This window comes from Eptesicus fuscus, chromosome 6 (genome assembly GCF_027574615.1).
Source record: "Eptesicus fuscus isolate TK198812 chromosome 6, DD_ASM_mEF_20220401, whole genome shotgun sequence".
Classification (NCBI taxonomy): Eukaryota; Metazoa; Chordata; class Mammalia; order Chiroptera; family Vespertilionidae; genus Eptesicus; species Eptesicus fuscus.
The window spans coordinates 39,525,029-39,540,138 of NC_072478.1; the positions used below are offsets into that span (position 1 = coordinate 39,525,029).

Below are 15,110 nucleotides of genomic sequence, written 5' to 3' on the forward strand. Positions count from 1 at the left end.
GCCCCTGTAGATCTCCATCACCTAGCACATTATCTGGCACATAGCAGGTGCTCAAAGTGTAGTTGCTGTAATGGAAAGTATATGATATAGAAAAAAATCACATGGCAAGTTTTTTTTTTTTTTCTATTGAGAAAAGCAGTAGGAAATATAGGGAACAATAATTAATTCTCGGATGTTTTTATGAGAGCGCAGCATGTGGAAACCTGAAACATCCGCACAATATTAACTATAACCGGCACTTGGCTAGGGATGACCATAACTAGACTCTGGTAATATCTCAGACTTTTTCAATACAGACACTGCTGTTGGAGCCTATGATTTGGTCTCAGAATGAATTCAGCCACGATACCAAGCAGATGGAATAGTTTTCTCTAGTCATATTTGTGGCCTCAGTGAGGAGGAAGTCGACTCGGTCCCTTCCCTGTTTCTGTTCAGTGCAACAGAAGTGCTGCTGAGCTAATCAGCACACTGAGTAGGTCATGCTTTTGAGGATTCGTGCCTTGGGGACCAAATGAGCTTACCCTGGAAGAAGGCTTTCTCCGACTCCTTGTCCTCTGGCGTCGCCGGGGGACTGGCCGTCTCTTTGGGGTGACACGTTTGGGATGAGGGGAATGGAGCAGCTCTTCTGTCTGCTTTGATTTCAGACTCCTCCTTCCCAGCTTGTGTAGGGATGAGGACCCAACCGCCACATGGGTTGCTGAGGTTGATTAGCATCCCACACCGAGGTTTGGGCAATTCCCACCACAAAAAAATAAGACATTACATTGCTTCCTTCAGGTATTTGATTGTCTTGGAGACCACCCAGACGGTGAGATGGCTAAACTAAGGTGGGATCGGTAAACTCTGGATCTCCTGGTCGAATGCCATCGCAATGCTATTGTAAGACTACCTTGAAACCTACCTCACTTCTTCATCCCTAAACACGTAGCACAGTGAGACGTGGCTTCTCTCTCCTGCCGTGGGTGCCTCCGGCATCGATGGGTGGTGCTGTGGCATTCCTGCCCACTGTTCCAGGCTGTCACGTGGAAGAAGCCCTAGAGGCCTGAAGGAAAGGTCTGCTTATGTTTGAAAAAGATGTGCCCCACTATTTATAGATCAGACAGGCCCAGTGAATTCGAGTCCTTGGGGGAACCCAGGGACAAACTGTTCATCAATTTGCAATCATCTATAGAAGCACGGCGTATCGAGCTGCAGTTACTACAGCTTTGTGAGCAGCCACTTGTGCCAGAGCAAGTTCACTGTTAATTAAATGCTGACCGGCAGGATTCCCATTCGGCTCGTAGGACATTCGCATCAACAGGATGAAAAGACGTGGTCCTAACCAGTTAGGTGGGTGAAAAATAGCATTTGGTGATGTTGGTTAACCTAAAGGTATGTGTGAAGTGCTGAGCAGGCCGTGCGGAGGTGGAAAAAGCTCTGTTACTTTTCCTATTACCTAAATGACCTTTAAAAGGTTTATTTTTTTATCTCTGTGTTTCATGAGAGTTAAATTATACTCGGTGGTTTCCCATTATTCTATTATCTGGGTAAGTTATATGCAGCTTGTTTTCACTGGAGCTTCCCCGGAACTTATTTTACCGCAGGGAAAACAAAACCCTTAGGTTCTCTCCTTTCTTGCTGGTGTTATCAGCCCCGTGCACAGCTTTCCACCCGGTGGGCCATTACTTCATTCACACACAGGCAACTTGTCAAATACAGCGAGGTAGCTTGCCAACAGGATGTGAATGTCATGTCTTACCCTCTTACGATTTAAAATTTAATAACTGACATGATGATGTGACAAAATACATATCAGGAGTTTTTACCAACCATTTTGTGAGGCTCCCCCACATTTGTGTGGAAGTAGATGAGTTAACATCTCTGCTTTCGTTCTTCATTGTCTCGCTCATTTTCGCCAAGCCCAAAAGTTGCCCCTTTGGATGTTCAGTTGTGCTTCCAGCAAACCCCCAGCCATTGCTGGACAATAGAGTCATCAGTTGGACAAACATACCCTTTCTGATTGATCGTCTCTAAATTTCATCAGTGAACTAAAATAAACCTTTATCTGTTAATGGCAATTTTAAAAATTCTGAAGATTCTTGGAAAAAATGTTTCTTAACCTTGTCAGTCTTGCATTGAACCATTTCTTCTTCTTTTTTTAAAAAAAGTATTTTATTGATTTTTTTTACAGAGAGGAAGGGAGAAGGATAGAGAGTTAGAAACACTGATGAGAGAGAAACATCGATCACCTGCCTCCTGCACACTCCCTACTGGGGGATGTGCCCACAACCAAGGTACATGCCCTTGACCGGAATCGAACCTGGGACCTTTCAGTCCGCAGGCTGACGCTCTATCCACTGAGGCAAACCGGTTAGGGCTGAACCATTTCTTCTTGATTTAGCGTCCCAGTATGGAGAGAAAAAGTATCTCACGTGGAAAAAATATATACCCACTTGCATATGCAAACTTCAAAGTGGTGATGTTAAATTTCAGATGAAAATGTGTTGAAAATAACCCTGGCCTGGTGGCTGAGGTGGTTGGAGCATCATCCTGTACACCAAAAGACTTGGGGTTTAATTCCAGGTCAGGGCACATACCTAGGTTTCAGGTTTGATTTCCGGTTGGCACACGTATGGGAAGTGACCAATTGATGTTTCTCTCTCGTATCAGTATTTTTTTTCTCTCTCTCCCTTCCTCTCTCAAATCAATAAACGTATCCTCGGGTGAGGATTTTTAAAAAGCATGTTGAAAATAAGTGTCAGTGAGTCCTTGAGAATTGCCTAACTGGAACTAATTTGTTGGTTTGCAGTTTAACTCAGCCGCTAAGCAGCTGATAGAATGGGATAAGCCTCCTGGGCCAGGAGCTGATGCTGGAGAAGGCACCTCGGCAGCAGCTCAGGGCAGCACTGCCTCAAAGCACTCCGACACCAAGAAAAACACCAAAAAGCGGCACTCCTTCACGTCCCTCACCATGGCCAACAAATCCTCCCAGGCGTCCCAGAACCGCCACTCCATGGAGATCAGCCCCCCTGTCCTCATCAGCTCCAGCAACCCCACGGCCGCCGCGCGGATCAGCGAGCTGTCCGGGCTCTCCTGCAGTGCCCCTTCTCAGGTAGGTCACCCAAAAGGCGGGAGAAGAGGTCAGCCACAAAATGATCTAGTCACGAACCAGTTTGTTCACCAGCCAGAAAATCTTGTTTGTTGTAGCCTTCGGAAGGTAGTAGCTCTCCTGGGGAGCAAAGCCTTTCAAGGTAGTAGCTCTCCTGGGGAGCAAAGCCTTTCTCGTTTTGCAGGTGGAAAAGGAGAAGAGAGAAATGACTTGAGCATATTCACCCAGAGCTACACAGGCATTTTCAAAGGAAAGATCCAAAATCGCAAGATGAATTAAATAATACTTATCAGTCTCACTAAGCACTCAGTTTTACAGAAAGCTGCTTCGGGAGTTCTTGCCAACTAAAACTTTTATCGCCATCCAAACTGAAGATGCTGTGGTTGAAACTTGTGAAGTTTGCAGTTGCCTACATCGGTGTGACTTACCTTGGTATTTGGGCTTCTTAGTCAGAGTTCTAGAAAAAGGGCATAAAGAAACATTTAAGGTAGAAATTGGCCTAGCATTTTTTACAAGCTCATTAATTCATCAAGACTTTGGACTGTCTTAAAAAAATAGCTACGTATTATTCTTGTGTTAATAAAAAGGCTCAAGATGATGGGGAACATTGGTTTAATCATTTGACAAACCTTTGCTGGGTGCCTTATTGTAGATTCTTCATGGAACTGCGTACACCAAACACAATAAGGTGTAGGACTTGCCCGTTTTAGGCTTAATTCTGGACTGCAGCATGAGCCCCGCTGTGCCCTGCTCTAGTCATCCAATTAGATGATGGCTGTATTCTTTTCAACCCAAAGTCCAGAGAGCCTAGTCCAAAGTAGCCTGCCACAAGTGGGAGAAATGTCTTTCAAGTCTCATGTTTTATTTTAAAAATTTATATGAGCAGATTTTATATTCTACTCTATAGTATATATAGCTGTGATTTTAAAAAACACATAAAATAAATTGTTTTTCCTTAAAGGGAAAAAGGAGAGGGGAGGGGAGGAAGGGAGAGGGAAGGAAGGAAGGAAGGAAGGAAGGAAGGAAGGAAGGAAGGAAGGGAGGGAGGGAGGGAGGGAGGGAGGGAGGGAGGGAGGGAGGGAGGGAGGGAGAGAGAGAGAAAGGGAGGGAGGGAGAGGAAAGGAAGGGAGGGAGGGAGGGAGGGAGGGAGGGAGAGAGAGAGAGAGAGAGAGAGAGAGAGAGATGAAGGAAGGGATGAAGGAAGGAAGGAGCAAGAAGCCAACAGCCCTGGCCAGGTAGCTCAGTTGGTTAGAGAATCATCCCGATACACCAAAGTTGGGGGTTTGCTCCCTGGTCAGGGGCACATACAAGAATCAACCAAAGAATGCATGATAACTGGAACAATAAATCAATGTCTCTCTCTCTCTCAAAATCAATAAATAAAACTTTTTAAAAAGCCAATAAATATATACTCCTTATCCTCAAGAAACCTACAGAGTTTAATAAGTATCTGTTTTGGACCACAGAATAAATATTTACAACAGTTTTTGGTATTCCTTGCTAATATTACTAAAAATTATTTTGTCTCAGACTCATTTATTTTACCTTGCTCCTTTAGATTCACACTGTAGGTTGTGAGATAAATGCTTTCATTCTCTGAATGGGATTGTGTTTTTTTTAAAATATATTTTATTGATTTTTTACAGAGAGGAAGAGAGAGGGATAGAGAGTTAGAAACATCGATGTGAGAGAAACATGGATCAGCTGCCTCTTGCACAACCCCCACTTGGGATGTGCCCGCAACCAAGGTACATGCCCTTGACCGAAATCGAACCTGGGACCCTTGAGTCCGCAGGCCGACACTCTATCCACTGAGCCAAACCGGTTTCGGCGGGATTGTGTTTTGTTGTGTTTTAGGCAGTAGGGCCATGAAACTTTTGATCTTAGGAGGGAAATAGGACACACACACACACACACACACACACACACACACACACACAAGGGACTAGAACATGAGGGTGATGAGGGCAGAGGTCTTTGTTTTGTTCACTGATATGTCCCAAATGGCAGACAAACAGTAACCACGCAATAACTATTTGTTGAATGAATGAGTCACTTGAATAATGGGTAGAGAGTCACGTGCTATTTTACATGTAACTAGCTGTCTGAAAAATAGACTAAATCAGAGCACCAAGTACCAACTGAGGTTCCTCTGGAGAGATTCCAAACGGAAGGTTTTGAATGAGGTTCTGAGGGAGGAGGCTAGTCAAGGTGGCCGTTCACTAATAGAAAACAGGATCGTTTGAGTGTGTTTTTTATTGTGTGACCTAGCAACATTTTCACAGTGATGTTTTCTTAAAAGATAAGTGTTCACTAAGTATAATGGCAGCTCACAGTGGGAATTGCTTTAAGAGAATAGACAGTAATCCTGGCAGTAGAGAAAATTAGAAGAGAAAGGAAGATAATACAGCGTTTATGTGTTTGCTAGCGAACATGGCAGTCGGGTGTGAGCTTGCCTGACGCTGCCACACTAGCGCTGGGAACAGAGACGATAAAGGGCGAGCGACTGTTGTTTTGGTTTGAGTAGCTTGGGAAACAAGGCTGGTTCTCTATTCCCTGAAGGCAGTTTCCCCTTCAGCCATTCCCCATGCCTCCCTCCCGCGTTCCAGTTCCTCCTGTTTTCCGTGGCAGCGTGTTGCCTGGGGCGAAGTTATGTCTAGAAGAGGATGGGAGGTGTTTGAAGTGCCGCCTGGCTCCTCCCGCCTCGGTTTACAGAAAACACTCCTGTCTGGGTGCTGTGTACATTGGAGGGAACCACAGTCCACAACAGAGCGATGAGTACGTGTAGCCCATGTGACCAGCAAACGCTCTCCTGCCAGGGAGATGAGTGGAGATGGGAAAACGGCGCGTGGGAGGCCATGTAAAATAGGGCTCTCCTCTGCTCCCCAGAAAAGGACCTCTCAGGAGGGTTGGCTGAGGCCCGTGGCCGAATATGTCTCCTGCTATTGGCCTGATACTTGCTTTTCCTTAATTAGGTTTGGTTTCATTTATGTAAAAATCCGAAGTAAGGGGCCTAAAGAAGTGAGGGTTGTGATCTCACCCAAGTGAGATCCACATAGAGGCAGGTCGGTGCTGGAGCGATGGGGGCTTCCAGCTCACCTTTTCACCACGTGGTTAGGTCCTTGTCCTCCCGTTTCTGGATGGCAAATTCCAAATTCCAGGCGACAGGATGGGCAGTGAGCCGAAGAAAGGAGCAAAGGGCTCGCTTCCTATTTTACTTGGCGACTAATGAGTGAGGGCTGCACTTCCCGGTATGTGAGTCGACAGATTGTGTATAGGCCCCGCTGTCCAGGTGGGTGATCAGGACAGATGTGCAAAGATGTCTGTGACTAACAACACCTGTAAAAGCATGTGACGCTGCAAGCAACCCAGACATTTTGTCTGCTCCTCTGGCCACACCCATGGTACTTTTTGGCCTCTGCCAGCTGGAGGAGTGATTCATAAGAGGGAGAGTTTTTTGTGGCATGTCTACCAGTATATTGCCAGTGGCTTCGGGGGAGGCAAGAACATTCACCCATTCATTTCCTTTTGCTCTCCCCACCTCTTTCCTCTCTGCATAGCCCTTCCCAGTAGAGAGACTGATCTGCGGTTTCATGAGCAAAGGATGAGGACAGCGTCAGGTCAGGTTGTCCCCAGGCAGGGCATTTATTCTGGACACGCACCCCCTCAGCCACTTTTCTCCTGCTTTTAGTCATTCTTTGGGGACCGTTCCCTCTTCCTTTGCTCCAGTGCTAGGATGCTGCACGGAGGCTGGCAAGATTCTCGAATTCGGTGCCTCACTCCTACGTTTGCTGCCAGAGACCTTAGGGAACCTCTGTCCAGCTCGTCACGGGGGTCCAGAGACCTGAACTGCCTTACGTGTCCTAGATCATGAGTTTATTAGCAGCTAATTATCCTGACTCCCAGTCTGGGGCTTTTAGGGAAACGTCAGTCCATCGTGAGGTCCTTTTTAGATATTGGTAGGGTCAGGCCCAGGAAGCTGTATTTTGGGCGGGTTTTCGTCTGCCCTTAAAGGCTCCTGGATACTGGTGCACACTTGGAAGTGAGCGTCATTGCATTTCCTAAGAAAGACTCCCATCTTCTGTGTGGTGCCCACTTGCAGATGCCCTGGGAGTGTGTACATAAAAGACTTATTGGATAAAGTAGCGGCAGGCCGTGAGGTTTTATTCGAAGAATGAAAAACCCCTGTGCTTCCCATTACAATTTGATTAGAAATAGACTTTGATTCACAGAAGAGAGAAAATGAGGGTTTGAAGAGAAACCCTTGTTCGTGGCACCCCTTGAATCTGCTTCGGTCAGTCAAAATCTGAGCTGACAGGCACCGAGGTGGTTTTAAAAGGACATGGATGCCGTGTACAGATTTATTGGTGAAAATAATTCGATGCTGGGATGCTGATTCTCCCGGCCTCAGCAGGGGCTAACCCAGTGGGACACTGAACGTTCCGTCAGGCCCTCCGGGAAGTAACTAATCTCGGAGCTTTTCTTTGTCCTGATAATCTTTCTCTGAATTTATGGGAATTGACGAAAGTATGTTTGGGATTAATTTTTTATTACAAAAGGCCTGGCATGTTTGGTACAGCATTGTTTCCAGGGGAAGACAAGGTACCAGCAGCCACGCACATTTCTTTAACCATTTGTTACACCATAAGCGTGTATAGATGAAGCGGCGGACCTTTTTTAATTAAATTCAAAATATTGTGGTAGTTAACTGGTTAAATAGCGAAGGAAAAACCTAGTTTTTGCAGGAGCCCCTGTCCCTAGTTCTGCACCATCCTAGTCACACCGATGCACTCTGCAGTCAGACCTGTGTACAACTTGACTGAAAGGGATCAAGTAACCAAACGCAGGCCATGAACTGACCTGAATAACTCCATTTCTTTCTAGTAAATTAACCTGAGGTGGTATCATGGATAAGACACTGTGAAAACAGTGGGTTTGACTTGACATCATTCCCATAAAGGCTTTATCAGGGATTGTCTGCTGTAGGCATGTTTAGGAAGCTGCATTTTAATTATGTGTCCCCGCTGAAAGGTAGAAATCATGAAAGTGATTCTGAAAATAGCAGAACAGCTTAGGCATTTCACATAGATTTAACATATTGATAGGCAGGTGAGAATTCAGCCACAACCCAACCCAACAGGATCTTGAGGGGAATTGCCAGGAGGCTGGTGGCGCTAAGGCCTGACCATCTGAAAAGCCAGTTGGGTTGGCGGTAGCATCCCAGGTGAGGCAGCGTGTTCCTGTGAAAGGCAGCCGTAGTTGAATTCTGTATGTGAAACATTGCAGTGGCCAGTGTTGATCACGTGAGTTCCTAGTGTCTTCATACAAATTAGGTAAGCAGTAAATTTGTGTTGAATAAACTGAAAGGGATTGTGCCTTCCAAAAAAGAAAATACAGATTAAAAAAAAAATTGTTACTTGCCTTCCCAAGGTTTAGCTGGTATAATCTATTGTATTAAATATAGCCTTTTGCTCAGTGGTTGAGCTTTGACCTATATGAACCAGGAGGTCACGGTTTGATTCCCGGTCAGGGCACATGCCCGGGTTGCAGGCTTGATCCCCAGCTGGGAGCGTGCAGGAGGCAGCTGATCAATGATCCTCTCTCATCATTGATGTTTCTGTCTCTCTCTCCCTCTCTGAAATCAATGAAAAAAATAAGTGTTTTAAATGTAGCCTTTTTATTAACTTTTTTTTCTTGACAGGTTCATATAAGTACCACCGGGTTAATTGTGACCCCACCCCCAAGCAGCCCAGTGACAACTGGCCCTTCGTTCACATTCCCATCAGATGTCCCCTACACAGCTGCACTTGGAGTGAGTATAGTTTCTCCCATCTGTTTCTCTCTTAGGGATTTTTTACGTTAACCTGGCACACTCCACCTCGGAGCACCTGCAGTTTACATGACACATGCTAGGTGGGGTGTGTCTCTTATTTTTTTATCTGTTATCTCTGTTAATTTCACACACACACACAAATAGAATCTCTTGCCTGCAGTCTGCCCAAGTTCTTAACAGTGAGGATCAGTGGCCTGAAACTATTAGAACTCTGTAAAATCCTTTGAATTTTCATCATGGTTCATCCTGATTTCCTGAAGGCTTAACCTTCATTCTTTTGAGTTTCTAGACCTTGCTTACTTCTTACAAAAACACATTAATAGAAATCCAGAGGAAGCTGGCTAAATGGTTTTCTTGAGTCACATGACAAGTCGATTTTAAATCTCTGCATGTACGATTCCCCTTTTCGTTTCTTGTCTTCTGTGGTATAACCATAGCCATGGCTGCCCAGAGGTCCCTGCTGCCTTGGAAGAACCCTTACATTACGTTTGATTTTCTTTCTGCAAACATAGCATCCTGCAGACAGAATCTAAGCACTAATTGCTTTAAAACATCCTTAAGGGGGGAAATGAATAGGAAGAATGAGGGCAGGCCAGGGAGAGGGACACAAAGACGAAGATCACTCTGGAGAAGAAACAAGCAAATACAACCTCAGGTAGCAGAAGCACGGTCGTTAAATCCCTGTTTCCAGAAATTACAGGCAATTAAATGGCGAGGAACCAGCCATTGTGAGACATCTCTCACCCAGGCCAGTGCCTTGGCTTATACTTTCAGACTGTGTCTGCCAGTGCGGAGTTGAATGAGGATAGAAAAGATCACTAAATCGGATGTCCCCAGTGCGCCCCACCCCTGTAAATTGCTTTGCCCAAGCTCACCTGGTGGTGATGCTTCCAGAGAAATGGTGTGGCACAGGCCGGGGTTGGAAGCCCAGTTGAGCCACTTACTGTTTTATGAGCAAGAAAAGTTACGTGGCCTCTTTAAGCCTCCGTGTTCCTACCCGTGAAAGGAGACTAATAGTACCTGCTTCGGAGAGGTAGAACCTAGAATGTAGAGAGAGCAGGGTGACTATTATCGATCTGGTTATTGACCTCTTCGACTCTTTCAAGGTGGGCCTGTGACATGGGCCACCGCTTTGCTCTATAAGAATGCCTTGGAGGGCCTGGTTCATTTTGTCATTCGGTTTTCTCTGCTCTTCGTACCAGGAATAGTGAGGCTTCTAAGCAGCTGGTTTATTTTTAGGTTGTGGATGTTATATATGTTATAAAGATTACATTTCCCTATGCTAGAATGCTTAGAGCCAAATTGGTACCCTTCTCTAGCTGGGACCTTATTAGTCAAAGTTGGCTCCATCTAGTTTTACTGTCCTCAGTTTCCTTTTGCCCCATTTTTCTTATTTTATGTTTTTCTTGATACATTTTATAAATCATTGAAAACGGACTTTGAAACAAGGTGGGATATAAATAAATGCAGTTACTACCTAGCTTGACTTAGACTTTTGAAAAGGTTTTATAGAGTTAAACATGTTCTTATTTTTACATGGAAGTTAATAATGTTCTGGTTATGCCCGGTGGCTCCATTAGTTGGAGCGTCGTCCCATGCACCAAAAGGTTGCTGGTTCGATTCCAGTCAGGGCACATACGTACCTAGTTTGCAGATTCGATTGGGATGCATATGGGAGGCAAGCAATGTTCCACTCTCTCTAAACATCAGTGGAAAAACTATCCTTGGATGAGGACTAACAGCAAAAGATAAAAAAATAAGTAAAATAAAATTTAAAAAATAATAATAGTGTTCTGGTTAAAGATTAAAGTTGTAGTTTTTTGTTGTTTTGTTTTTGTTTTTTTAAATGTTCCCAGAACAGTATAGCTTCCTTGACAGTACAAGTGTTTGGATTGGGAGGGTGAGTTGCATTAATCCATCCGGGGAGACGGTGAAATTCAGTTAACTTACCGACATGGGGTTTCCCTGGGATTCTGGTAGCACCTGGGTGTTTTGATTGGAGCCAAGTACCATAATCATCCTGCCCTCTCACCTCCAGAGAGGACCCTCTTTCCCTCCCTTCCCTATCCACCCCAACACTTGCACAACCAGTTACTTTTCCCATTCCAGATGACTGCTTTGCATGGGAAAATTCTTACTTGATTTCTTTTTTCTTTTTTTAATGTTTTTTTTTATTGATTTCATAGAGAGGAAGGGAGAGGGAGAGAGAGATAGAAACATCAATGATGAGAGAGAATCATTGGTCGGCTACCTCTCCTGTACGCCCCACACTGGGGATCGAGCCTGCATCTTGGGCATGTGTCCTGACCAGGGATTGAACTGTGACCTCCTGGTTCATAGGATCACTGAGCCATACTGGCTGGGCCTCTAACTTGATTTCTTAACAGGGGGGGGAAAAAAACCTGATTTTCCTGATCTTAGAAAAGTTAATTAGTGGAAAAGACACAGAGCTGAGTCTCACCCCTTGTGGGTTAAAAATTTTACCATGTACGAAATGGCCAGTCGCTCTTAGCTGGAGGTGCACTGTCAGGCCAATCAAAGGGACAGGTCACAAGAGAGCATGAATATACAAAAATTAATTCACATTCAGTGATTTCATCCTGGGATTCCATGAGAAAGCTTGCATGTTAAGCAAGAGGAAGGTTTATTAAATGGTATGTCTACGGTGCCGATTTCACTTAATGAAAATCGAATTATAAACAGACATATCTGTCATCCCAGGAGATGTCTAGGTCTCAAAGCCCCTGGCAGGTTGGCAGAAATGTTTTGCATTTAAAATGTTGGGTTTAAGTGGAAAAGACTCTCAGGAGCAGGTACCCTCTGCATTTCTCTTTAATCATGGCCAGTATCCTTTTTGAAATTTGAGGCATTTCCCAAAACTTTGAGCAGTATCGCAGCAATAGTGTGCAGCCTGGCAGGGAGGAAACCATGCTTTTCATGGCGTGGATTTATAGGTAATAAATGCCCCCACTACAATAGAAAATGAAAGCTTTTTCTATGAATTGATCATTTTTAATCTTCTCTGCCAAATGAAGTTATGAGCATATTGTCTCATACATTTCACAAGGAACTGTTAAAATGTTAAATATCTAATCTTAGGAACAAACTGTTATTACATCTATCTGATTCAGACATTAGTCTATTATTAGTAGTGAGGGTTTTTTCCAACTAATTTTTGGAGGGGAGGAGGATGAAGCTCTTAGTCGTGTATCTTCTGTACAGTGGCAGGAGAGCTTTTAAATGAGTGATTCTTAATCCCCGACCCTCTGTGCTGGCTGAGAGGTGTTTAGCCTAAGATGTCACAGGGTGCCCAGGTCATTAAAGGCCATATATAGCCCATAGCCAACTTATAAACAGATTACATTCCAAAAATGTGTTACCCTATTTTTTATTTTACTTACACACACACACACACACACACACACACACACACACACACACACGGTTTAAAGATACAAAATTAGCCTTGCTGGTTTGTCCCAGTGGTTGAAGATCGACAGTGGTTGAAGGTCAACCTGTCAACCAGGAGGTCATGGTTCAATTCCTGTGCAGCGCACATGCCTGGGTTATGGTCTCAATCCCCAGTAGGGGGTATGCAGGAGGCAGCCGATTAATAATTTTCTCTCATCATTGATGTTTCTACCTCTCTATCTCTCCCTCTCCCTTCCTCTTGGAAATCAATAAAAGTATGTTTTAAAAAGTAAACAAAATGTAAATGATGTCAGGTTCTCAGATGAGCCAATATGTAATTAATTCATTATAGCTCAGAATTTACTGCAGTCGACAGGATCAGGGAAGGCCTCTGGAAGTGAAAGGATGAGCCTGCCATCCTGGCAGTTTGAGAGGAAGAAGTAGAGCCTTTGGAATTGGCAGGAGTTCTGAACATCAGGATGAGGGGTAGGATATGGCCAACACCGTCATAGCAACAGAAAAGGACTCCAGCATCTCAGAAACTGAGGCCTTTGGATCCATTGCTCGTTGTTCTAAGGCAGTGGTCGCAAACTCATTAGTCAACAGAGCCAAATATCAACAGTACAACGATTGAAATTTCTTTTGAGAGCCAAATTTTTTAAACTTAAACTTCTTCTAATGCCACTTCTTCAAAATAGACTCGCCCAGGCCGTGGTATTTTGTGGAAGAGCCACACTCAAGGGGCCAAAGAGCCGCATGTGGCTCGCGAGCCACAGTTTGCCGACCACGGTTCTAAGGGATGGAGGCACAGCATGTTTTCTCACTCATGAAACACTCACTGAGGATTTGTTATCTCTGTCTGCCGAGCCCGGTGCCGGCAGCACAGAGATGAGTAAGTAAGGCTGTCTCGAACTTCCCAGTCTCACGAATCACAACAGTAGCTGCCATTTATGAGCTTCTGTGGTGCTCCCGGCACAGGAAAGGCAGCGCACCTAAACTAGTTCTGATTATAAGGCCGCCTCACAGGTCCATATATTAAGGCCTGGAGACCTTATGTAATTTATACAAAGTCAATTAACTAGTACAGGTATCTCTTCTTACAGATCAACTGCAGAACAACAAACACACAATTTGTGAGCGAAATTCCATTCCCCAAGAGATTTTTTCTAATTCTCAATTCCATCTTCCCCTTTAGACATAATCTTCTAAGCATTGACTTCTAGCATTTTAAAGTAGATTCTTTAATGTTTTTCTTCATAGCTGTACCCACAGTTGACTGGTTTAATTCCAGTGAACATCCACCTGAGACAAAAGACTCACTTCTTTTCATCTTTATCTTAATTTTATTGGATTCTGACATCTAAGTTATTTTTTTTAATCACTAGTATCAGCACTTTCACCTTCCTACTTCCTACTCATTGCTATAAAAAATAAGGTAAAATACTTAAATAATTGTACACACACTGCCTTGTGCCGATGGTGATGCTGCTGAAATTGGTAACACTGTTGACTGGCGGGCGTGTGCCCAGCAGCAGCTGGGCCTGTTTCATCACCAGCCAGTGCACTTGTTTCTGTGTCCAGTACACAGACAGGCAGTTCAGAGAGGTCCATTTGTAGGGTTGAAAGTGGGTTGACTAGAAATCAGATTTACAAAGAAACCATTATGAGATTGGGGGATATTAAGTGGTATTTGCCCAAAGGATCTAGAAATGCCTGAAGTCTGTCCTTCGGTCACTTTTTTATTTTGGGAGGTGTGTGAGGGAGATGCATACATTAAGGGACAGTTGGAAAGAAAATGAACCCTTCATTGTCCGTTGACCTTGTAGCTAAAACTCCAGTGCAAAGCGCTTTATAGATAAGTCTTTGCCCCAGTTTAAACCCCTATGTTCATTGCAGTGTTACTTATAATAGTTAAGATTTGGAAGTAGCTCAGGTGTCCATAAGTAGATGAATAAAAAGCTGTAGTACATTTACACAATGGAATACCACTTAGCTATAAAAAAGAAGGAAATCTTACCTTTTGTAACAGCATGGATAGGCCTAGAGAGCATTATGCTAAGTGAAATAAGTCTGTCAGAGAGACAAGTAGCATGTGATTTCACTTATAGGTGAAATCTAATGAACAAAATAAACTAACAAACAACATAGAAACAGACTCATAGATAGAGAAAATAGACTGATAACTGTCAGAGGGGACGGGTTTGGGGGGCTGGGTGGAAAAGGTGAAGGGATTAAGCAAAGAAAATCCACAGTCTTCATAGACACAGACAACAGTGATTAGCAGAGGGAAAAGGGAGGTGGGGCAGAAGAAGGTAAAAGGGGGAAAAATGGTGATGGAAGGAAAACTGACTTTGGATGGGGTACAAACTATACGATATACAGATGATGTATTATAGAATTGTACACCTGAAACCTATATAATTTTATTAACCAATGTCCCCCCAATAAATTCAATAAAAATTAAAAATTTTAAGAAATATTTTTTTTAATGGGGGTTAGAATTGAAGTATGAAGCTACAAAACAGGGAAGAAATATCATTTCAGTACTTAATTACAAGTGTCAGGATTTTGATACTGGGTCTTATTTCAGTGTCAGTCCTGACGAGAATAACTTCCTTACTGAAGTTTGGAGTCCTATTTATATTTAGCTCACTGGACAGATTTTTTTTGTTTTTTAATCTTTACCTGAGGATATTTTTCTCATTGATTTATAAAGTAGAAGGAAGGGAAGGAAGGGGAGGAAAGGGAGAGAGAGACACCAATGTGAGAGAGACACAT

General features: G+C 43.8%; 1 protein-coding gene across 2 annotated transcripts in view; it reads left to right on the forward strand.

The window, feature by feature from the left end:
- SH3RF1 (SH3 domain containing ring finger 1) overlaps positions 1–15,110 on the forward strand; it is a 181,258-nt gene that overhangs the window by 136,249 nt on the left and 29,899 nt on the right. For both annotated transcript variants that reach the window (XM_054717653.1, XM_028152663.2), the window contains exons 5-6: positions 2,789–3,091; positions 8,790–8,900. In XM_054717653.1, coding sequence (XP_054573628.1) covers positions 2,789–3,091; positions 8,790–8,900 — 414 coding nt within the window. The remainder of the gene's footprint in view (positions 1–2,788; positions 3,092–8,789; positions 8,901–15,110) is intronic.